Source organism: Ranitomeya variabilis, chromosome 8 (genome assembly GCF_051348905.1).
Source record: "Ranitomeya variabilis isolate aRanVar5 chromosome 8, aRanVar5.hap1, whole genome shotgun sequence".
Taxonomy (NCBI): domain Eukaryota; kingdom Metazoa; phylum Chordata; class Amphibia; order Anura; family Dendrobatidae; genus Ranitomeya; species Ranitomeya variabilis.
In genome coordinates, this window is record NC_135239.1 from 184,446,623 (window position 1) to 184,471,723 (window position 25,101).

The window sequence follows — 25,101 nt, forward strand, 5'->3', positions numbered from 1 at the left end:
GTGTTGTCCTCAACTAAATAAAGCTGAGCTTCAACCTTCCGGCTCTCATTAAGTGGTTTTAAAAAAAAAATGGTGGTTAGGGCCTACTAACGGCTTCTGCCCCTCCCTGGTGTTGTCCTCAACTAAATAAAGCTGAGCTTCAACCTTCCGGCTCTCATTAAGTGGTTTTAAAAAAAAAAATGGTGGTTAGGGCCTACTAACGGCTTCTGCCCCTCCCTGGTGTTGTCCTCAACTAAATAAAGCTGAGCTTCAACCTTCCGGCTCTCATTAAGTGGTTTTAAAAAAAAAAAATGGTGGTTAGGGCCTACTAACGGCTTCTGCCCCTCCCTGGTGTTGTCCTCAACTAAATAAAGCTGAGCTTCAACCTTCCGGCTCTCATTAAGTGGTTTTAAAAAAAAAAAATGGTGGTTAGGGCCTACTAACGGCTTCTGCCCCTCCCTGGTGTTGCCCTCAACTAAATAAAGCTGAGCTTCAACCTTCTGCTCCAAATTACCATTTTGAAAAATGCAATAGGCTTTTCCGGCCTACTAAAGGTGTCTGTCTGTGTGCCCCTGCCTGGTGTTGTCCTCAACTAAATAAAGCTGAGCTTCAACCTTCTGCTCCAAATTACCATTTTAAAAAATGCAATAGGCTTTTCCGGCCTACTAAAGGTGTCTGTCTGTGTGCCCCTGCCTGGTGTTGCCCTCAACTAAATAAAGCTGAGCTTCAACCTTCTGCTCCAAATTACCATTTTGAAAAATGCAATAGGCTTTTCCGGCCTACTAAAGGTGTCTGTCTGTGTGCCCCTGCCTGGTGTTGTCCTCAACTAAATAAAGCTGAGCTTCAACCTTCCGGCTCTCATTAAGTGGTTTTAAAAAAAAAAATGGTGGTTAGGGCCTACTAACGGCTTCTGCCCCTCCCTGGTGTTGCCCTCAACTAAATAAAGCTGAGCTTCAACCTTCTGCTCCAAATTACCATTTTGAAAAATGCAATAGGCTTTTCCGGCCTACTAAAGGTGTCTGTCTGTGTGCCCCTGCCTGGTGTTGTCCTCAACTAAATAAAGCTGAGCTTCAACCTTCCGGCTCTCGTTAAGTGGTTTTAAAAAAAAAAAATGGTGGTTAGGGCCTACTAACGGCTTCTGCCCCTCCCTGGTGTTGCCCTCAACTAAATAAAGCTGAGCTTCAACCTTCTGCTCCAAATTACCATTTTGAAAAATGCAATAGGCTTTTCCGGCCTACTAAAGGTGTCTGTCTGTGTGCCCCTGCCTGGTGTTGTCCTCAACTAAATAAAGCTGAGCTTCAACCTTCTGCTCCAAATTACCATTTTAAAAAATGCAATAGGCTTTTCCGGCCTACTAAAGGTGTCTGTCTGTGTGCCCCTGCCTGGTGTTGCCCTCAACTAAATAAAGCTGAGCTTCAACCTTCTGCTCCAAATTACCATTTTGAAAAATGCAATAGGCTTTTCCGGCCTACTAAAGGTGTCTGTCTGTGTGCCCCTGCCTGGTGTTGTCCTCAACTAAATAAAGCTGAGCTTCAACCTTCCGGCTCTCATTAAGTGGTTTTAAAAAAAAAAATGGTGGTTAGGGCCTACTAACGGCTTCTGCCCCTCCCTGGTGTTGCCCTCAACTAAATAAAGCTGAGCTTCAACCTTCTGCTCCAAATTACCATTTTGAAAAATGCAATAGGCTTTTCCGGCCTACTAAAGGTGTCTGTCTGTGTGCCCCTCCCTGGTGTTGTCCTCAACTAAATAAAGCTGAGCTTCAACCTTCCGGCTCTCATTAAGTGGTTTTAAAAAAAAAAATGGTGGTTAGGGCCTACTAACGGCTTCTGCCCCTCCCTGGTGTTGCCCTCAACTAAATAAAGCTGAGCTTCAACCTTCTGCTCCAAATTACCATTTTAAAAAATGCAATAGGCTTTTCCGGCCTACTAAAGGTGTCTGCCCCTCCCTGGTGTTGTCCTCAACTGAACAAAGCTGAGCTTCCACATTCTGGCTTTCGCCCTATACTATCAGATATTAAACTGCATTTGGCCTACTAGTGTGGTTAGGCCCTTGAAACAGTGTCTGCTGCTCTTGGGTTTGCTACTCCACTGAACAAAGCAATGCCGCCTGTTTAGTCCTGTTACCAATTTTGAACTGCATGTAGCCTACTTTATTCTTTGGCCCTATATCTGTTTCCTCCTCATCCTGCCCATTGCCCAGCCACTGCTAAATGAGTCTGCTGGTACATTGACCTAGACCACTACATTCCCCTTGTACTCTACACAGCCAGAATCTGTCCCTGCTGAAAGTAAGGTTCCCCTTCCCGCATGTTATACCACCTTACACAGGGACAAAGAGGAAGGTGCAGATGAAAGTGCAGGTTCCTTCATCAGGTGGGGGGGCATACTCGTTGGCGACGTCACTGGCACAGGGCCCCTCAGAGTACGCAAAAGTGTCGCTGCTGGTGGGAGGCGCCCCCGCCATGCAAACACACCGCCGTACTTTGAGGGGCCCTGTGCCAGTGGCAATGCGAACGAGTGGGCCCCCCCTGCTTGCTCAGGATCACAGCACTTGCAACTTTTAAATACTTACCTTTCCCTGCAACACCGCCGTGACGTAGTCCGCATTTCCTGGGCCCACGAAAAACTTGAGCCAGCCCTACTCCCCCCACAACTTTCCCCCAATTCCTTATGCCCAACTATTATTATACAGTTAATTAAGATTGGCAAGCTTCAGAAACAAGAATGGATGTTTTTGGCATTAAAATGGGCACTGTAGGTGTTTTCCTGGCCTCCACTCACTGCCGACTATGCTTCCCCATTGACTTGCATTGGGTTTCGTGTTTCGGTCGATCCCCGACTTTTAGCGATAATCGGCCGACTGCACTCGACTCGACTCTGGACAAAATCGGGTTTCCCAAAACCCTACTCGATCTTAAAAAAATGAAAGTCGCTCAACCCTAGTCATCACTATCATAGGGCTTTCAGCATTTATCAGCTCCGCCTCCTGATCACATGACGATGAGGTCACATCAGGTCCTTCAGCTCTCAGCAGCTCAGTCCTGGTTGTGTGCAGCTCGTGTTTATCTGGTATCAACCAGCAGCAGATTTCTGGTTCCTGCTGTTCTGGTGAGATGTGGAGAGAGGGGCAGAATGTGGAGATGGATGGGCAGAATGCGGAGACTGATGGGGCAGAATGTGGAGATGGATGGGGCAGGATGTGGATTTGGGTGGAAAATATTTTGGCGGGGGGGCCCCATTTGGAAGTTCGCACCGGGGCCCATAACTTTGTAGTTACGCCACTTTATAGTAGCTTAGAACTGTCTTTATACTTGCAGATTCTAGGGACCAAGACGACGCAGGCAGACCCCCCAAAGTTTTGAAAACATGTAAGTATAAAGTCCCGAAAAGCTGCGTCTATCCTTTTGTACAGTAGCTTAGAACTCTCTTTATACTTGCAGATTCTAGGGACCAAGACAAACTCAGGCAGAATGTCTTCATCTGAGAGCCCCCCTCACATCGTCAGCCACCTGAGGTTTTTTTTTTTTTTATTCCTAAATTTTTTTTGGTACATCTCTGGTAATGTTTTTGAACCCTATATGTATTTATTCTGTTTTCACAGGAAGAAGATGGAGGAGGAGCAGCAGCAGCAGCAGCAGAGGAGCAGCTTCATGAAGGAGACGGGCAGGGTGGAGAAATGAGAGGAGCGGGAGCGCATAGTGTAAGTTTTGCAGATACAGATCCTCACATAAAACACACTACACTCAACACAAACATTCAGCACAGCACACACACAGTACATATGCCTCCATCCAAGCACATAATTTATTTCTTATTTATTTTTATTAGTCTTCACAATCCGGGGCTCGACGTAGAGTTCCTCAGAGCACCTACCATAGCCGTCGGAATGCTAGGCGCGGCAGTCACCGAAGAGTAAGTTCCTTTTTTGGTTTGGTGTTTAGCAAACTGTAAAATTCATGTGTTATAATCTTTCCCTTTTTATTCTTTTTTTTTTTTTTTTGTTAAAAGGCTTCACAGCGTGCTCCCGAACAGGATGAGGAAGAGGACGAGGGCATAGACGTGGACACCCTCATCCAAGCGGTCCAAAGTCGGGAGCCGCTATGGAAGATGTCGGACCGCCGCCATGCTGACCAGTACGTCACCCGACGGCTATGGGAGGAAGTCTGCAATGCTGTCATTGATAACTGGGAGGAACTCAATGCTGGGGCCCAGGATCTAGCACGTAAGTATTCACAGTTCATTAACGTGTGTTAGCATGATTTAATGTGTTGTATAGTAACCTTTTTTTGATTTCTCTTTCCAGGTAACAGGGTAATCGTGCGGTGGCGGTCACTGAGGGATCGCTTTAAGAGGGAGTTCAATAAGGAGATGCAGGCCCCGAGTGGATCTAGAGGACGCAGGAGCAGGTATAAGCATTCCAGAGCCCTGTCGTTCCTCCGGTCGACGCTGCTGAGCAGAAGGTAAATATTCAACACCACAAGTTTTCAGTCAAACTGTTAAAATGTGTAACCTTCTAATTTTTTTTTGGCAGCAAGGGCAATTGTAATATCAAGATACTAATTTTTTTGTTTGTTTCTTCTTTAACAGTACTGTCAGCAGCACTCGGGAGCCTGCATCAGAGTTGCACCCCTCTGGAGCGATCCCTCAGGGGTCCGCCACCGGGGACCACGTCGACCCTTCTGTGTCTGCACCTTCCCTTTTGTGTGATCCCTCGGCCCCATCCACCAGCGCTGGAGCAGCAGGGTGGACTTCGTCACTTGAAGCTGCAGGTGATGAGATGGAGTTCCCTTTACCCCACCCCTCTGACACTGCCGCAACATCTAGACCACCTTTGGGGTCAGGACGGCAGCGCCAGAGAGGTCAGGAAAGGAGCTATGCGCCTGAATTTTTGCATTTGAATGCAGCCTTCCAGAATGCCATCAAGCTTTTGGGTGAGCAAACGTCTGCTGGGTACAATATGCTTCACAAATGCATATTGGAACTCGGCAGTCGTCTGGATAGGCTGCAGTCAGATGCAAACCAGTCACCAAGACACTGCTTTTTTCAGTCAGTCCTCAGGCACATGGAGAATCTAACTCCTGACCTGCAGATGCATGTGATGCAAGGCTGCCACACTGCTCTAGCGCAGGCGATGTCCCAAGCCCCTCCACCCACCCTTCATGTTTCAACACCTTTCCCCTCTCAAGTCGCCGTCTATCCTCCCATCCATCCTTCTCCCGTCCATCCTCCTCCCGTCCATCCTACTCCTTCGCCATACCTTTCTTCCCCCCTCAGTATTTCCCAGTTCCTACCTTCCCCTTTCCATTCTTCCCCTTTAACTTCACCGTTCCCACCCCCACCAACACCTTCACCATACCTCCCACAGACCACATCTGTACCTCAACTCCCTTCCCAACCTCATGTTTTCACCAGCCATTCCACTTCTGTTCCTCCCCGTGATGTCCTGTCCCCCCCTATCGACGTGGCCTGCCCTGTCAGCCCCTCCGCTACTATCTCCACCCCAAATTATGAGAACCTTTAAAAACTGTATGTAAATAAATAAAACTTTTTGTGGTTTGAAAACAATTTTATTGTCGTTTTTTTTTTTTTTTTTTTAAACTGTATTAAAACCACCAAGGTTATGGTAATAGTAAACATTACAAAGTGTTTAAAGGGTACCGGTACAAAACATACAAAATACAGCAAGGTTAACGAAACAAAAAAATGGTATTTTTACAAGTTTGAAAAACATTTTTTTTAAACCATTTGATACTGCCAGTCAACTGATCCTGCAGGAGACATGAAATAGTCTGCAAAATTGTCCCGCATTCTGGAGACTGCTACAGGACTGCGAAAAGTTGTGTTGTGGTAGTCCGGCAAGGTGCTTTCTGAAACATTATCCTCCAGGGAAACATGTTCTTTTGATAAAACAAAATTGTGAAGTACCACGCAAGCCTTCACCACATCATCGACAGTTTCAGTCTGCAGTTTAATGGCAGTTAGTAGCACTCTCCATTTGGCAGTTAGGATGCCAAAAGCACATTCCACTACTCTGCGTGCTCTGGTTAAACGGTAATTGAAAATTTTCTTCCTCTGGGTCAGTCCACTACTTCCAAAGGGTTTAAGCAAATGTGGGGAAAGCTGGAAAGCGTCATCACCAACGCAAACAAATGGTAAAGGTGGACCGGTGGTTCCAGGGAGAGGTCTAGGGGGCGGAAAATCAAATGTCTCTCCATACAACCGACGCCCCATTGGTGAACTTTTAAAAATCTGTGAGTCATTTGCGCGTCCATACGCACCGATATCCACAGCGATGAACTTACAGTGTGCGTCGGCTATGGCCATCAAAACAATTGAAAAATATTTCTTATAATTGTAGAATTCTGATCCAGAGCCAGAAGGTTTGACGATCCTTATATGTTTCCCATCAACTGCGCCGACACAATTTGGGAACTGGCATATTGGTAGAAAATTTTGGGCAATCTCCAGCCACCTCTCCTGTGATGGCTCTGGAATGTATTCCGCTTGTAGGCACTCCCACAGTGCCCGGCAGGTATCTCTGATGATCCCGGAAATGGTGGATATCCCAAGCCTAAATTGAAAATGTAGCGATGAGAACGACTCTCCAGTTGCAAGGAATCTGTTAACAAAACGAAAAGACAATAATTAATAAAAACTTCAAAAAACATCATTACAGTTATAAGTCTGATGAATGAGAATAATTTAAAAAAAAAATAACTTACCGAATAGTCACCATGAGACGCTCCGCTGGTGATATGGAGAAGCGCAACTGGGTGTCTCGTCTCCGTATAGAATCTTCCACATGGCCCAATAAAATTTCAAAATTTTCAGCCTTCATCCTCACATAGTTGAAGAACTTCTGAGGGTTTTCCCTCAGTTCAAGGTAAAGTGTTGAATAAACACCACGGGTCATGCGTTGGGCTGTGATGGGATGGATCCACAGCCTTCTCTTCCGCCGCTGCCGCAGGATGCGCAGTCTTTCCTCCTCCTTGTCCCGAACGATGACTGCCAACTGATTTGCCTCAAAAGTAAAATCCGCACATATCTTCGCTATGTTTGCCAGTACTTGCTCCATCGCTGCCACTTTCTCTAATAAACCCTTTCAAAGATGTGATGTAAATACACAGTATATATAGTTTTCCAGTAGTTTCCAGTAGCCAATCACATTGAGATCCTCCCCTTCTAAAAAACGGATCAGTCAAAAAACGGATCCAACGGATGGGAAAACGGTCGTGACGGTTCCGACGGATCCGTTTTTGTGACGGATCAGTATAACTGATCCGTCAAAAAAACGGATCCGTCGGAACCGTTTTCCCAACAATTTTGACGGATCCGTCGATCCGTCACGATGTCGGAAGTGACTGACGCCAAACAACTGAAGTGTGAAAGAAGCCTTAGACTTCAGTTACCCAAAAGGTAAAGGTAAAGCTCAGCAGTCAGCACCAGACATAGGACCCACTGAAGGAATGCCGAGGGTTTAAAGATTTTTCTGTAAGTAGTGAAACATAATAAGATTATTGGATATCAAAGACTCAGTGATACAAGCGTGCTCCCGAGAAATGACTGTGTCTGTGTAAGAATAGGATTTTTATTGCTTCATATACAATAGACATAGAAACTGAGGTGGCCAATAACAGTCAGTGCTAAAGAGGTTGTCTGGGACTGTAACAGTGAAGGCCTATCCTTAAGATAGATCATCTATGTCTGATCGGTGCGGGTTCATTACATATACAAATTTTATATATATATATATATATATATATATATATATATATATATATATATATATATATATATATATTATACACACACACACAGTATATACACATACTCACACATACACATGTATATATACATACATACATATTTATACACACACATCTTATATATAAAGCGGAATGTGTGTATGTATGTATGTGTGTGTGTATGGCCGGGACTGGCATCTGAACCGTCGCAGCTACAGCCACAAAATTTTGCACAGTCACACTCTGGACCCTGAGAGCGTCATAGGCTATGTTGTGAGGTGAAATTTTAACCCCGCGCTTTCCAATTCTCCAAACAATTTTGCCCCTATCTACATAATGGGGAAAAAATGAAAGGAAAAGTGTTGGAGGCAAATTAACAGCTGCCAGATGTGAACAAGGGGGACTTAAAGAATGAGAGCGATGGCGCCAAAGAGTATATACTGTACAGTTGCTAAGGTGGGGCCCCGACATGGGATAATCACCACACCACCACGGGGATATGAACACACACACAAAATGCGCCACACACTACCACGTGCTCGAACACATATACCACCCTCAGCGCACATTTCACCACACATACACCAACCTCGCCACATAAAAGTAGAAACACAAAAGTCGCCGCTCAAAACTCGCCACGCGCAAAACTCGCCACACGTGCAAAACTCACCTCATGGAAAACTCGCCACACGCAAAACTTGCACACGCGGAAAAATTGCCACATGCACAAAAGTTGCAACACATGCAAAAGTTGCCTCACACAAAACTTGCACATACTCAAAAGGCACCACACATAAAACTCGCCACGCGCAAAACTCGCCATGTGCAAATCTTGCTGCACACAACTTGCTACACTAACCTGTCACATGCAACTCGACACACAAAAAAGTTGCTACACACATGTCGCCACACAAAAATCTCACAAAAGTCGCTACAAGCATGTCGCCACACGCAACTCAACACACACAACTTGACACATGAAACTCGCCCTAAAACATACACAAGCCTGGTATTATCCTTCAAAAATAAAAATCTGATTAATAAGCAGACAAACTACAAGAGCAACAGATGTACCATATAGGAATCCGGCAGCTATCAGTCACATGACCTGTCTATTATGTGTATGTGTGAGCTAATATATACTGCCAGGGGGTGGGCTTACTGTTGGCTGGGGATTTATCAGGCTGCCAATTTAGCTTACAAATACTGAGGTAAAAATACTGACCAAATAAGGTGTGAACGAGGTCTAATACAGGAGGAGATGACATACAGATATATACTATATACAGGAGGAGATGACATACAGGTATATACTATATACAGGAGGAGATGACATACAGGTATATACTATATACAGGAGGAGATGACACACAGATATATACTATATACAGGAGAGATGACACACAGGTATATACTATATACAGGAGAGATGACACACAGGTATATACTATATACAGGAGGAGATGACACACAGATATATACTATATACAGGAGAGATAACACACAGTTATATACTATATAGAGGAGGAGACATACAGGTACATACTACATACAGGAGGAGATGACATACAGGTATATACTATATACAGGAGGAGATGACACAGGTATATACTATATACAGGAGCAGATTACCTACAGGTATAAAGTATATACAGGAGGAGATGACATACAGGTACATACTACATACAGGAGGAGATGACATACAGGTATATACTATATACAGGAGGAGATGACACAGGTATATACTATATACAGGAGCAGATTACCTACAGGTATATAGTATATACAGAAGGAGATGACATACAGGTATATGCTATGTATAGGAGGAGATGACATACAGGTATATACTATATACAGGAGGAGATTACATTAAGGTATATACTATATATAGGAGGAGATGACATACAGGTATATACTATATACAGGGGAGATGACACACAGCAGGTATATACTATATACAGGGGAGATGACATACAGGTATATACTATATACAGGAGATGACATACAGGTGTATACTATATATAAGGGAGATGACAAACATGTATATACTGCGGTGAAAATGAGAGGTGTGAGGTGAAAATGAAAAGGTGTGAGTGCAAAATGAGAGGAGCGAGGGAAAATAGTGGAGTGATCGGAAAATGACAGATGTGAGGTCGAAATGACAAGTGTTAGGGGGGAATGAGAGGAGTGAGGGGGAAAATAAGAGGAGTGAGGGCGAAAATGAGAGGTGTGAGGGAGAAAATGAGAGATGTGAGGGGGAAAATGAGAGGCATGATGGGAAAATAAGAGAAGTGAGGTGCTATAACTAACCACAGATATTTACTATGCCCAGGCAACGCCGGGCTCTTCAGCTAGTGTGTATATATATATATATATATATATATATATATATATATATATATATATATATATATATATATATATATATATATATATACACACACACACTGTATATATATACAGTGGGGCAAAAAAGTATTTAGTCAGTCAGCAATAGTGCAAGTTCCACCACTTAAAAAGATGAGAGGCGTCTGTAATTTACATCATAGGTAGACCTCAACTATGGGAGACAAACTGAGAAAAAAAAATCAAGAAAATCACATTGTCTGTTTTTTAATCATTTTATTTGCATATTATGGTGGAAAATAAGTATTTGGTCAGAAACAAAATTTCATCTCAATACTTTGTAATATATCCTTTGTTGGCAATGACAGAGGTCAAACGTTTTCTGTAAGTCTTCACAAGGTTGCCACACACTGTTGTTGGTATGTTGGCCCATTCCTCCATGCAGATCTCCTCTAGAGCAGTGATGTTTTTGGCTTTTCGCTTGGCAACACGGACTTTCAACTCCCTCCAAAGGTTTTCTATAGGGTTGAGATCTGGAGACTGGCTAGGCCACTCCAGGACCTTGAAATGCTTCTTACGAAGCCACTCCTTCGTTGCCCTGGCGGTGTGCTTTGGATCATTGTCATGTTGAAAGACCCAGCCACGTTTCATCTTCAATGCCCTTGCTGATGGAAGGAGGTTTGCACTCAAAATCTCACGATACATGGCCCCATTCATTCTTTCATGTACCCGGATCAGTCGTCCTGGCCCCTTTGCAGAGAAACAGCCCCAAAGCATGATGTTTCCACCACCATGCTGTACAGTAGGTATGGTGTTTGATGGATGCAACTCAGTATTATTTTTCCTCCAAACACGACAAGTTGTGTTTCTACCAAACAGTTCCAGTTCGGTTTCATCAGACCATAGGACATTCTCCCAAAACTCCTCTGGATCATCCAAATGCTCTCTAGCAAACTTCAGACGGGCCCGGACATGTACTGGCTTAAGCAGTGGGACACGTCTGGCACTGCAGGATCTGAGTCCATGGTGGCGTAGTGTGTTACTTATGGTAGGCCTTGTTACATTGGTCCCAGCTCTCTGCAGTTCATTCACTAGGTCCCCCCGCGTGGTTCTGGGATTTTTGCTCACCGTTCTTGTGATCATTCTGACCCCACGGGGTGGGATTTTGCGTGGAGCCCCAGATCGAGGGAGATTATCAGTGGTCTTGAATGTCTTCCATTTTCTAATTATTGCTCCCACTGTTGATTTCTTCACTCCATGCTGGTTGGCTATTGCTGATTCAGTCTTCCCAGCCTGGTGCAGGGCTACAATTTTGTTTCTGGTGTCCTTTGACAGCTCTTTGGTCTTCACCATAGTGGAGTTTGGAGTCAGACTGTTTGAGGGTGTGCACAGGTGTCTTTTTATACTGATAACAAGTTTAAACAGGTGCCATTACTACAGGTAATGAGTGGAGGAAAGAGGAGACTCTTAAAGAAGAAGTTACAGGTCTGTGAGAGCCAGAAATCTTGATTGTTTGTTTCTGACCAAATACTTATTTTCCACCAGAATATGCAAATAAAATGATAAAAAAACAGACAATGTGATTTTCTGGATTTTTATTTCTCAGTTTGTCTCCCATAGTTGAGGTCTACCTATGATGTAAATTACAGACGCCTCTCATCTTTTTAAGTGGTGGAACTTGCACTATTGCTGAATGACTAAATACTTTTTTGCCCCACTGTATGTATGTATGTATATATATATATATATATATACTAGCTGTACTACCCGGCTTCGCCCGGGTTAATGACTGCTGTTAGCAAAATAGAATGTGTTAACAAAAATTTATTCTGCACACAAAAACCACAAAACAAATAGATAGAAATGTAATTATTAAAAGGCAAAAACTAAGCAAATAGAAGCATTTCACAACATATATTAGCTTTGTTATACTGAGAATGTCTTTGTTGCCTATATTAACCAATCAGAGCTCAGGTTAATTAACTGTAGCAAAATAGAAGCTGAGCTGTGATTGGTTGCTATTGGCAGCCTGATAAATCCCCAGCCAACAGGAAGCCCTCCCCCCTGGCAGTATATATTAGCTCACACATACACATAATAGACAGGTCATGTGACTGACAGCTGCCGTATTTCCTATATGGTACATTTGTTGCTCTTGTAGTTTGCTTATTAATCAGATTTTTATTTTTGAAGGACAATACCAGACTTGTGTGTGTTTTAGGGCGAGTTTTATGTGTCAAGTTGTGTGTGTTGAGTTGCGTGTGGCGACATGCATGTAGCGACTTTTGTGAGATGAGTTTTGTGTGGCGACATGCGTGTAGCAACATTTTGTGTGTTGAGTTGCATGTGACAGGTTAGTGTAGCAAGTTGTGTGCAGCAAGATTTGTGCATGGCGAGTTTTGCGCGTGGCGAGTTTTATGTGTGGTGCATTTTGAGTATGTGCAAGTTTTGTGTGAGGCAACTTTTGCATGTGGTGCAACTTTTGTACATGTGGCAATTTTTCTGTGTGTGCAAGTTTTGCATGAGGTGAGTTTTCCATGAGGTGAGTTTTGCACGTGTGGCGAGTTTTGCGTGAGCCTAGTTTTGCATATGGCGAGTTTTGAATGTAGCGAGTTTTGAGTGGTGACTTTTGTGTTTCGACTTTTATGTGGCGAGGTTGGTGTGTGTGTGTGGTGAAATGTGTGCTGAGGGTGGTATATGTGTTCAAGCACGTGGTAGTGTGTGGCGCATTTTGTGTTTGTGTTCATATCCCCGTGTGTGGTGAGTATCCCATGTCGGGGCCCCACCTTAGCAACTGTACGGTATATACTCTTTGTCGCCATCGCTCTCATTCTTTAAGTCCTCATTGTTCACATCTGGCAGCTGTCAATTTTCCTCCAACACTTTTCCCTTCACTTTTTCCCCATTATGTAGATAGGAGCAAAATTGTTTGGTGAATTGGAACGCGCGGGGTTAAAATTTCACCTCACAACATAGCCTATGACGCTCTCGGGGTCCAGACGTGTGACTGTGCAAAATTTTGTGGCTGTAGCTGCGACGGTACAGATGCCAATCCCGGACATACACACATACATACATACACACATTCAGCTTTATATATTAGATATACCTGTATGTAATCTCCTGTATATAGTATATACCTGTGTGTCATCTCACCTATATATAGTATATATCTGTGTGTCATCTCCTGTATATAGTATATACCTGTATGTCATCTCCTCCTATACATAGCATATACCTGTGTCATCTCCTCCTGTATATACTATATACCTGTAGGTAATCTGCTCCTGTATATAGTATATACCTGTGTGTCATCTCCTCCTGTATATAGTATATACCTGTATGTCATCTCCTCCTGTATGTAGTATGTACCTGTATGTCATCTCCTCCTCTATATAGTATATACCTGTGTGTCATCTCTCCTGTATATAGTATATATCTGTGTGTCATCTCCTCCTGTATATAGTATATACCTGTGTGTCATCTCCCCTGTAAATAGTATATACCTGTGTGTCATCTCCTGTATATAGTATATAGCTGTATGCCATCTCCTCCTGTATTAGCCCTCGTTCACACGTTATTTGGTCAGTATTTTTACCTCAGTATTTGTAAGCTAAAATGGCAGCCTGATAAATCCCCAGCCAACAGTAAGCCCACCCCCTGGCAGTATATATTAGCTCACACATACACATAATAGACTGGTCATGTGACTGACAGCTGCCGGATTCCTATATGGTACATTTGTTGCTCTTGTAGTTTGTCTGCTTATTAATCAGATTTTTATTTTTGAAGGATACCAGACTTGTGTGTGTTTTAGGGCGAGTTTTGTGTGTCAAGTTGTGTGTGTTGAGTTGCGTGTGGCGACATGCATGTAGGGACTTTTGTGAGATGAGTTTTGTGTGGCGACATGCGTGTAGCAACTTTTTGTGTGTCGAGTTGCATGTGACAGGTTAGTGTAGCAAGTTGTGTGCAGCAAGTTTTGCGCATGGCGAGTTTTGCGCGTGGCGAGTTTTATGTGTGGTGCCTTTTGAGTATGTGCAAGTTTTGTGTGAGGCAACTTTTGCATGTGTTGCAACTTTTGTGCATGTGGCAATTTTTCTGCGTGTGGCAATTTTTCTGCGTGTGCAAGTTTTGCGTGTGGCGAGTTTTGCACGTGTGGCGAGTTTTGCATGTGGAGAGTTTTGCGCGTGGCGAGTTTTGAGCGGCGACTTTTGTGTTTCTACTTTTATGTGGCGAGGTTGGTGTATGTGTGGTGAAATGTGCACTGAGGGTGGTATATGTGTTCGAGCACGTGGTAGTGTGTGGCGCATTTTGTGTGTGTGTTCATATCCCCGTGGTGGTGTGATTATCCCATGTTGGGGCCCCACCTTAGCAACTGTACAGTATATACTCTTTGGTGCCATCGCTGTCATTCTTTAAGTCCCCCTTGTTCACATCTGGCAGCTGTTAATTTGCCTCCAACACTTTTCCTTTCATTTTTTCCCCATTATGTAGATAGGGGCAAAATTGTTTGGTGAATTGGAAAGCGCGGGGTTAAAATTTCACCTCACAATATAGCTTTGACGCTCTCAGGGTCCAGACGTGTGACTGTGCAAAATTTTGTGCCTGTAGCTGCGACGCCTCCAACACTTTTCCTTTCACTTTTTCCCCATTATGTAGATAGGGGCAAAATTGTTTGGTGAATTGGAAAGCGCGGGGTTAAAATTTCACCTCACAACATAGCCTATGACGCTCTCGGGGTCCAGACGTGTGACTGTGCAAAATTTTGTGGCTGTAGCTGCGACGGTGCAGATGCCAATCCCGGACATACATACATACATACATACATACACACACACACACATTCAGCTTTATATATTAGATATATATATATATATATATATATATATATATATATATATACACACAGTATATATATTTCTGATTATTCACGCTGCTCTCTGTCTTTAAAAAACTAAAGTAAAAAATAAATTCTGCCTTGTTTTGCTGATTGCGGTTGTGAGCAGCTCTTTAATTCACAGAAGACCTCCACCAATAATCCTCTTAGCCTTAGATTTGTAAAATCTAGGTTTTATGATAATACCCTCTTGGCCACCCGTACTGGAGTTCTGCACAAAGATAGATACTATTCACTGCATTGAAAAGTCTTACAATACAGAGATGACACATTGGGAAAGATTTACTAATATAAATGCTACAGAATTCTGCTCAATTTCCACCAAAAATAGACATATATGTCTTTCACCACATGTATAAGGTGCATTGTCCTAAGTGCACACTGAGGCTGTATACTTACCAAATTTGCCTAAATAAGATCCCAGCACATACGGTTTTGTCTCTCTAAGCCCCAATCACCAGAGAGTAGTCAAAAGAGTGTCACTTTGGCAGAAGTCTGGCCACTAAGTGTCAGCAGACTATATATATGCGTAACTTGATGCTCATGGCCCCCAATGCTAAAGCTCCAATGGGCCCCCAATTATTGCAAGTCTCTAAATCTATTGGTCTTTGTATATAGGCCAAAGGGACTTTTTGGGCCTCTTACCCTACAGGGCCTGGGTGTCATTGCACCCTCTATTGTAGTTACACCCATGCATATAGGAAACTGCATTCTCCTATAAAGATGGGCACTGTATACATTTTATTTTTTTGTTTTTAACATTAAGCCCTATGGTGGACAGATGCGATTTCATTCATGAAGACTGTGGCCACTGTTGGGCATATACTTCATGCGTCTATATGGCACGACATTAGTAAAAAAAAAAAAAAAACTCTGTGCCCACTTGGTCTTAGCAGCATAAATTATGAAGGTTCAAGAGTCATCAATAGAGTAAAACAAATTTCTTAAAAAAATTTAAAAAAAAAATAAATTTTTTTATATGTTTTACTCCACTCAACTTGATTGTAAGGAAGGTGTGACCTTGATGAAAACTAGGCAGGACTTAAAATGTGACAACATATACTAAAATTGTTTAAATATTTTGGCACAAAGTGGACCCAACAATAGGTGGAACAAAGTTAGACTAGACAGTCCAAAACTGCACCAAATTCGTCACACAGCAGGAGCCACTTACATAAATTTGGCACTTTTGTATTTATTTTTGACTATTCGGTCTAAGTTAGTAAAACTGCCCCATTGTGCACCTCCTTACCAGGTATAGATAGCGATCCTGGGCCGTCCCATTCTTCGCAGATAGTTTCTGGATATGTCCTTCTTTGATGAGTTCATTCGCAGGGTTCACAATATCCTCCTCACCTCCCAGTCGCTCATACACCTCCAGCAGCTTATGCATCTTTTCCTGAAAGAGTTTTTGTAGGGTCATCATCAGAGTCCGAGACTGGTGGAAATGTTGCATACAATGGTAGGACCAATAAATATTAAATAACTAAAATGGGTTTCCCAAACTAGCCCTGCTTTGACGGAAGTCAGACTGGCTCTCTTTAAAAAGGACCGGTCACTTGCCTTACATTTTTGCTTTGGTCCCTGCATGTTTCTGTTCTCACAATTCAGTATTAAAAGAAGACAATCCAAGCAGCACCCATTTATTTCGAAAGCTGTCGAATTTCCAACATCGAAAATCACTGGGCAGCCTTGTAGAATGTTTGAGCACATCTATAGACTGCTCATTTTGGAAACCAATGGTGCCCCGAAATCACAGACGTTTTCACTCATATCTATTAGTGATGAGTGAACGAGCTCAGATAAGGTGTTATCTTAGCATGTGTCTCTAAACAAGAGAACTCATATGTAAAAATATGCCGACGATTCCGCACAAGAATGGCTGACGCCAGAAAACAGACCATATTTTTCATTTGTTCCAACCCAATTACTAGGACGGCTGCTGTGCTCCAGCTGAGCATCTGACCTCCCCTGTCTGCAGAGGTGGTCATACACAGTCATCGTGTCCTTATAGGATAAAACACCTTGTAAAATATCAGCAGAGCAGCGATGTTTCTGCTGAACAGCCCGTAAAGGTCATTAGAGCACCTTGTGAAAATTTAGAATTACGTAATAATCATTAGTGGGAAAAATGGAGATTTTAATAGGAATAAATAAGAGGACACATTCTAATCAAAGATACAGTAAGCAGGGGTTGGGCCGCCCATCAGAGGGTCCTCCCACAGGCGGAGTGCATTAAAGGACCCCGTGATAGCAGGGAGGAGCAGATCATGACCACTAATGCCTGCAATGTGTGGAAGGACCCCCTGTAATTGTAGTTGTCGGAGAACTATAGGTAGGGTAGCCCCCTGGCCAATAAATTACTGGCGCAAGGAGAAATGTCAAATCAAAATATTTTTACCCCAGTAACAGAAAATGCTGGGATTGTTTGCCTTATAATACGGTTGGGTTATGGTTAGGTGACTTCCTACTTGTATCGAATAGGACTCCTTTGTCAGGGATTGTCTAACAAACAGGAAAGCTTGGCATGTGTTGCTGCTATCTAACAGCCATGAGACATGCAGCCGCGGGAACTAGAACATAATATTCGAGCACTCCGAAGACACTAGGTGATCACCCGAGCATGAGCGGATAATACCTTATCAGAGCACGTTCGCTCATCACTTATTAAAATGTGTTTCCAGGATGGTCCACAAGGTGTCCAAGAACTACACTGATCATAATTATTATATAGCACCACATATTCCATGGCGCTTTACATGTGAAAGGGGAGTACATTAAAAAAAAAACAAAAAAAAACAAAGTACAATAATCATGAACAATACAAGTCACTGACTGGTTCAGGAGGAGAGAGGACCCGTCCCACGAGGACTCTCAGTCTACAAGGGATGGGTGAGGATACAGAAGGTGAGGACTGATTACAAAAAAAAATTCTGACAAATTCTGCATTTTGTCAAAAAAGCTTTTAAATCTAAAGTCAAACTAATGAACAAACGCAGCAAAGTGATGTTTGTGATAACCTAGATTTTGGTGCCCGAGAATTATTTCACTCTTTGAGCCTAAGGCTTTGATTCATCAAGCCGTTTTCGGCAGAGTTCAGGTGCAAAACTGCCTAAAATGCTACAACATTTAATGCAACTAGTAATTGCACAAAGTAGATGCGACTTTCTACACTTTTCACAGCAGTTGAAAGATGCCCCAAACTAATTAAGAGGCACATACCTCTTAATGAATTTCCACTATAGAGCGCTCTTCATCAAGGCTGGAGTACAAAACATCAGTCCTGATCAATCTTGTGACTATAGAACTCAGCACTTTTGGGGTCAAATGTTAATCTGTGATTTTATTGGGAAAAAAACCCCCAAAATATTCACTGTAACGTTTCGAGCCAAACAAAGGACCTTCATCAGACAGTCGGACTGATGAAGTGGATATGTAGCCCTAAAACCAGTATGGCGACATACATTACTTGTGTATAACGTTATTGTTGAGTGTCATACACATTGATGTGTCTCGTTATACTCCCAGTATTTCACTTTCTTCTGATGAAGGACCGGTGTTTGGATCGAAACGTCACAATAGATATTTATTGATTGCTTATTACTGATGCGAGAACGTGCTGGGTTAAGGCGTTATCTGAGGGTCTTCAGCATGCTTAAAATATATGTTCAAGTCCCCGCGCCTGCATCGACAGCCACAGCACATGTAGGGATTGCCCATTTGTCGAACAGCCGCGAGACATGCAGCCGCAGAGACACTAGCATATTATTTGAGCACGCCGGATAGCGCCATATCCGAGAACATTCGCTCATCACTAATGCTTATCATTATAACCGCATATTAGCATTTGATCTCCGAAGACTTATCAGTACATGATTTTAGATCCCGATATGTCAATGGGTTAAGCTAAAATTCACCAGCAGTCCTATGTAAAACAACATATTTAATAAGAGTTTTGCAAAATACAAGCTCAGCTGTAATTTGCATGTAGTAATATACTGCAGCACGCAGTAGGGCCGACACTGTGCGCTCTCAATAATCTACGTATCCAGGTCAGACATCCAGCTAAGCGCAGTGTTTAGAGATGTGGATGATCAGATCAGGCCGTTTCAGCCTCGGGGAGACGAGACGAGAAGACTTGGAATGATAATGAGGGAAGCGGATAGCGAATATCAACTAGGGATGAAAAACCAGGACACCCATGTGATAAAAGGCTTCATTAGTCTATCATCTCCTCCCTGTGCCTCCATTTGGGTAATAATTAAGTAAAATAGTTCTGGGGTTTTAGTGTCATTATAGCCGTCAATCAACAGTGTGAAATCAGAGAAAAGTGGTAAAATCCGGAATAAATATGTATGTGACGCTCAGTGTCTCAACAAGGAGACAAGTCGGCTTTTATGTTCAAGCGGCTGTGAAAGCAGGACTGACTGACTGTCACCGGCCAACCAGCTACTAGTTCTCTGACCAGTGGTCATTTAGTAGCCTATTTAGGCACTTCAGATTCGCACAAAACAATCGTTCGGTGCACATGTGCTGCCGAGAACAATGGCAGCCTAAGTCCTGTTTACACAGGATGATGTGCTGCCGAGGATGATGGTCTTTTGTGCAAACCAAAAGATAGTTTCACCTGACGAACAAGCGTTTCTCTTGTGATCGGCAGCCGCTTTAGACGGCACAACTGTCGTGAAAAAGAAAAAAAAAAAAAAAAAGCGTTTTTAGCAGTTCTTGTTCAAGATAACTGGGAACAAGTTTTCAGCCCCTTCCTGTAACCAATGTCTTTTCTCAGACAGGGTTCTTGAGAAAAACAAATATATATTACAAAGTTGTATACTCTTTATCAGACAACGATTAAAGGGATTGTCCATGATTAAGATCTTGATCCTCAGAAATAACCTATAATTGGAGTCGCAGCCGCTGGAAAAATGCACAATGTATGGAGGCGGAACACCACAGCGCCATATTCTGTGTAGTGGCCACAGTCCAGTACTGCAGCTTGCCTCCCATTCACTTCATTAGGAACTGAGCTTCTGTACTCTAATGCCTACTACACCGTGTAGAGCTGCCGTGTTTCAGGTCCATGCATCGTGTATGATTGGTGGGGGGTGTCAGGAGTCGGACCTCCACTGATCTTTTACTGATAATCATCCACATGTACGGCATGTGATGATAAAACTAAGGGCGTTTCGGTAGGTGAGATCTGGGGGAGGGGGATGCATCTCATATCATCAACTGTTGGATTTTCTTTTTGAGACTTGAAGATATTTTTTCGAGCACGCTGAAGATGCTCTGTTAGCACACGAGCATGCGCAGATAACACCTTATCCTGGCATGTTCGCTCATCACTATTGATAACCTTCATATTTTTTCTGCTTTCCATAGATCTAATCAATCTTACAAAGAGTGGCCAACTTTTGACCATTACAAAAGTCTTGAACTCGCCCTTCGGATGTTGAAAGCTAACACCGTTGATTTGTAAATGCCGCGTCGTATTAATTTGTTTCCATCCGCCTAAATATTTAGGGGAAAAAAATGCTCCGGATTTGTAAACGGCTTTACTCACCATTTTTCGAATGGCTGCATTCGAGTGATTCGCCGCAGTGGAAATCAGCTCCAGGGACTCTGTAATAAGGATGATCCAATTACACATATTAAACATTCAGGCGGACTGCCGTCCATCATGGTGCATCGCAAGGTTATACTAAGGTGGCCGATCATCAGAGGAGCGACCTCAGAGAACACGGGGATACAAACAACTATTATCAAACACAACGGATCTCATTGTGTCGGGCACGGCATCTAACGAGACACAGTTATTAAATATCATACTCTCTGCATCCTTTCTATCCGCCGAGTCCTCGGGCAGTTTCTTTAGATAATCTTTCAGGAGAAGTTCATAGCGAGGAATTCGTTGGACCGGCTCCAACATGTGATGCTGTAATGTCAGATTCCCACAGACGTCCTCCTTCTGTAAAGAATAAAACACCAGACAGATGTCAACAGAAAAATCAGGATGTTGCAGAACACAACACAGACTTACCATTGCGTGGTCATCCTGTCCTACGACACCCAACAATGACCGTAAAGGTCTTCTACATGAAGTGACGTCTTATGGTCTTACTCACAGCTTCCTGCTATTTCGAAACCAACTGCATCATCAAATGGTGTCACTAAAGTTTGAGACGTCCCAGTGCAAAGCATGGACTGCCACACAAACTATACCCCAAAAATAATACCCCCAAAGCGCTTGACCCATTATCCTCCCACAAGTAGGCCGAGAAGGACAGAACATCAAGGAGTCCATCCAGGATGTGCCACAGCTGTATTGGTGTGTTGCCCAGATCAGCTACAAATATTCACCCGGGGACTGCAGCGAAAAGTAAGCGACTAACCAAGTAATATAAGACACTTCATTACAGCACCCCTGGGCACTCACAGACACAGCACACTTTCATCTTCCAGCATATGTTCCACCACCAACCGAAGCCACTTTGCTTGCACTGTACGGTGCCTATGAGCGACTGTCAGCTTGCTCGATATGTTCCTTGAAGTGGGGCATGGCTCCCTCAAATAAACAGCTTGGCTCAAAATCACAGCACTGGGAATGATGCGCAAGTGCTGTGCAGGATAGTGCGACATGATCGTTGCCGCCTCCTTTAGCTTGATGGCAATGTACCGTGTGATCCTTCTGGGAATGATCAAAGTTGCACCCACAATCATTATGCCTGTAAACTTTACAATGACAACTACTGTTGCCGCTTATATTCCTTCACACAGATATCATGGGGCTGAGACCTTGATCGGATTATTTATGATGAGTGCAAGAAAAAATAAATAATTTTGAAATATTCCAGTTATCACACTAGCCACTTGAACAGTCACAACCGGCTCACACTTCCAGCATTTGACTTGTCAGCTTTGCTCTACAGACTGGGTCAGAATGAACAATTACATAACTATTAGGGCTCACTCACTCAGAGGTCCAATTTTCAAGTGCATTTGTGCATGTGATAGCCTATTGGGCCACTCCTGTCTCAGTGATTTATCGCAGGCTAAGAGATCCCATGGAACATCGCAGAGATTTGTATCAGAGGGTCGGATAAAAATTAGCAACGTACCGTAAGTCAATGGGTCCTTGAAAAAAATTGGATAGCTCTTGGATGACATCAGAGTGCAGTCCAAATATCATAGATTATCAGAATGGAGAAGATGAAGAAAACTGATCAAGCCCTGACCAAATTCATCAGTCCATTTTTATTGTACATGGAAAAATTGGACTTGTGAATGAGCCCTTCAAAGGGAGAAGGTATCATTGGCATCTCAGTTGTACTAATGGAGGCAGGATTACCCCACTATGCACACAAATAAGACTGTTAGCAGCTTCCCAGTCACCACTTCTCTGGGAGAGATCACTGCACCTCCAGGAGGCTTAATGAGTCTATGACCTTTTACTATCAGTCAACTTTCATTCATTGCAGCTGCCATAAAGCGCACACATATACCAGGGCTGAACACACACAGATGACCAATGTATGGTCTATACAGGAATAAAAATGTGCCGGTATTTACAAAAGAAAATAATAATAATAATTGTAGTTTGTTTTTTTCATAAGAGTAAAACTAAAATCAAACATAGGAGATATTCCCTTTAAGAACTAAAGAATGGATAGAATAGGAAAATGGATTTCAGAATTGCATTACTACTTTTTATTATGTTTATTATTATTATATTTAATGTCAAAAAATCTTGCAGATCAATGCGATAGTATGAATAGGATGGTAGGATTGCGCCAAACAAGCCATGGGCTCCATATTGAAGCCATTGTCTGATCTTACAAAGTGATGGAATCTCTTTAGGAGGGGTTCGATCTATGGGACCACCACTGATAGTAAGGGCACTAGGTTTGGAGAGGACTCCCTTTCACTGTTTTTCTAGTGAATGGCTCAGTTCTCGGCAAAGCCGGGTGGCACTGATCAGTGGATTGAAGTAGGGATTTCTTTGCGGGTTTTTTTTTTTTTTTTCAAATTAGGCAAAAAAAATCTCTTACCAAAAGAATGTTATGTCTTATGTTTTTTTATTATTATTATTTTGTTTTATAATTTTTTTTTTCTTGAAATGTAAATGTATATTCCAGTTTTTTTTTGTATTATAAATCACATAAGCACATACAGCGGCTAAACTGCACGGCACAATGCCTGGTATATATCAAACACCAGAATATTTTCCACTTGAATTCACGTTGTTAAAAGCATTTAGCTCGTTTGACAAGATGATGGAGTCTAGAATTAGAACACGGAAAATCCTCTCTCCTCTAAGTGCTGTGCGCGGTGACTGTACGCGGCGTAACAACAATAGCGCCGTGAATGGAGAGCCGTCTCCTCCACCTCTACGGCGCAGCACATTCATCTCCATTGTTGAGAACTGGTTCACATTTGCAATTATTTGGCAGATTGCTTTTCAGCAAATTACATTTCCTCAGATAACGAGGGAATTGTAATAAGCGCTACATCGGGAGTAACACAACCTGACGCTGCGGCGCTTTATCATTTATCAGCTGCTGGAAATGTAATCGACAAATTCTTCATTATTTAAAGGCTATGAAATCTTGCTACATTCGGCTAAAATATGAATTATCAATTATGTCCAAGCTGAGGAAGAATCTCGATTATTACCAAGCATTTACTATTACAAGCCATAACATGTTCATCTAGGGTGAAACGGCTTTAGTCTACAGCCACATTGTCCGGGAAAATGAACGAAAACTGTGACCAAAATCAGTTGTATATGTCTAGTACAGTGTTTTACACTTTTTGGGCATGGTTTGAGAAGGGACATGGCTTTATTAGACTTTTCTCTTTGCCTTCCTTGTTGTGGAGATCATTGTACACACCACTCCGCATCCCTTCTGCTACCTCTAACACAGAGAGGAGGGTGAGGAAGAGCAGAGAGCCATCAAAGCCAGAAGCATCAGTTCCGACAGATAAGATTTCTGACTACAAAGCATTCACATAGATAAAGGACTTACAGACACTCTGCAGCAGCAAAATCAGAGCTACCTGGAAAGTCTCTTAAAAGGGGTGTCTTCATCTTCTAATCTTCAGGAATGCACTGCTCCCCTGGCTCCAGGCTACCTCCATTCTGAGGGGCAGTGCACTCCTGACGATGTACATGGCTAAGTCACAATTCCTAACTGCGTGCTCACTGATTCTGTCTCTCATGGTCGAAGTCCACCTACGATAAAAATTACAGACCTCTCTATCTTTGTAGATGGGAAAACTTGCAAAATCGTCAGTGCATCCCTTACTTTCCCCACTGTACATGTTTTGTGACTTTACGTCGCTGTTCATATTCACTTTTTTGTTCCATGATGTGTATTGTTTGAACAATTAAAGCCTGAAAAATGTATCAGCGTCCAGCTACTTTACATATTACATCATTGGTTTGCAAATGAGAGCTGCTAAAACCACTTTTATTGGTAATTGCCACATAAACAGTTAAGGTGTTTTTCATTGTTCCCACTTGCAAACCACACCGATCCGCACGTAATCGCGGCTCAACCACAATGGGGTCAGAATGTCCAGGGCCCAGTCTCACAACTGTGGAGTGGGGATCCATTTTGAAGCCATTGTCTTGGGTGCTAAAAGAGCTTGTCCCATCCCTGTAGCTTCTGCTTTACTAAATGGAGGATTTAGAGCCCAATCTAACTAGGCAGTGATGACATAATATACTAGAAAAGTAATAAGGATGAGCAGCAGTCAATCAGAGATCACCGATGGTGCCAGGAGATTGGGGCTGATATTGCTCGAATGACTCCGATGCGGGAGAGGAGTATAAGCTTTTCTTATTTTAGAGGGACTTGGACCTTTAAGAAGGGTTAAGGGGTTGTTCAAGTAGTGGAAACTATACTCTGAAGTTTAAACATTTCTGCAAGTTATACCTGAATGGTATGGATGACCTCCTTGAAGATAGGAGACCTCTGGGTCCACGAATTTACCATATCCATAGCCTTGTCAAAGTTCTTTACATATTCTCCATACATCTTCAGGAACGGAGCCAACTTCTGAAGAATATCCCCGATCCGTGGGTTTGTATTCCTGGAAATAACATCGTAAAAAGAGCCTTGTAAGAAATAAGTGG

At 42.8% G+C, this 25,101-nt stretch overlaps 2 protein-coding genes across 3 annotated transcripts in view; one reads left to right on the forward strand and one right to left on the reverse strand.

Moving 5' to 3' along the window:
• The window catches only part of FGD3 (FYVE, RhoGEF and PH domain containing 3), a 256,971-nt gene that overhangs the window by 70,991 nt on the left and 160,879 nt on the right, over positions 1–25,101 (reverse strand). For both annotated transcript variants that reach the window (XM_077278182.1, XM_077278183.1), the window contains exons 7-10: positions 24,902–25,058; positions 20,793–20,931; positions 20,527–20,585; positions 16,219–16,365 (exon numbers count right to left, since the gene is read on the reverse strand). In XM_077278182.1, the coding sequence (XP_077134297.1) occupies positions 16,219–16,365; positions 20,527–20,585; positions 20,793–20,931; positions 24,902–25,058 (502 nt within the window). The remainder of the gene's footprint in view (positions 1–16,218; positions 16,366–20,526; positions 20,586–20,792; positions 20,932–24,901; positions 25,059–25,101) is intronic.
• LOC143788461 (uncharacterized) lies at positions 2,981–5,623 on the forward strand. The gene is made up of 8 exons (XM_077278156.1): positions 2,981–3,086; positions 3,296–3,346; positions 3,419–3,492; positions 3,580–3,678; positions 3,807–3,890; positions 3,987–4,200; positions 4,282–4,438; positions 4,566–5,623. The coding sequence occupies exons 4-8, from the start codon at positions 3,655–3,657 to the stop codon at positions 5,497–5,499; spliced, it is 1,413 nt and encodes a 470-aa protein (XP_077134271.1). The 5' UTR covers positions 2,981–3,086; positions 3,296–3,346; positions 3,419–3,492; positions 3,580–3,654; the 3' UTR covers positions 5,500–5,623.

Bases quoted from the DNA above. Each gene is read 5' to 3' on its own strand.
- LOC143788461 (XM_077278156.1), top strand. From the start codon at position 3,655: ATGAGAGGAGCGGGAGCGCATAGT. The intron at 3,891-3,986 runs GTAAGTTCCTTT...TTTTGTTAAAAG, and splicing joins GGCGCGGCAGTCACCGAAGA to GCTTCACAGCGTGCTCCCGA. The intron at 4,439-4,565 runs GTAAATATTCAA...CTTCTTTAACAG, and splicing joins TCGACGCTGCTGAGCAGAAG to TACTGTCAGCAGCACTCGGG.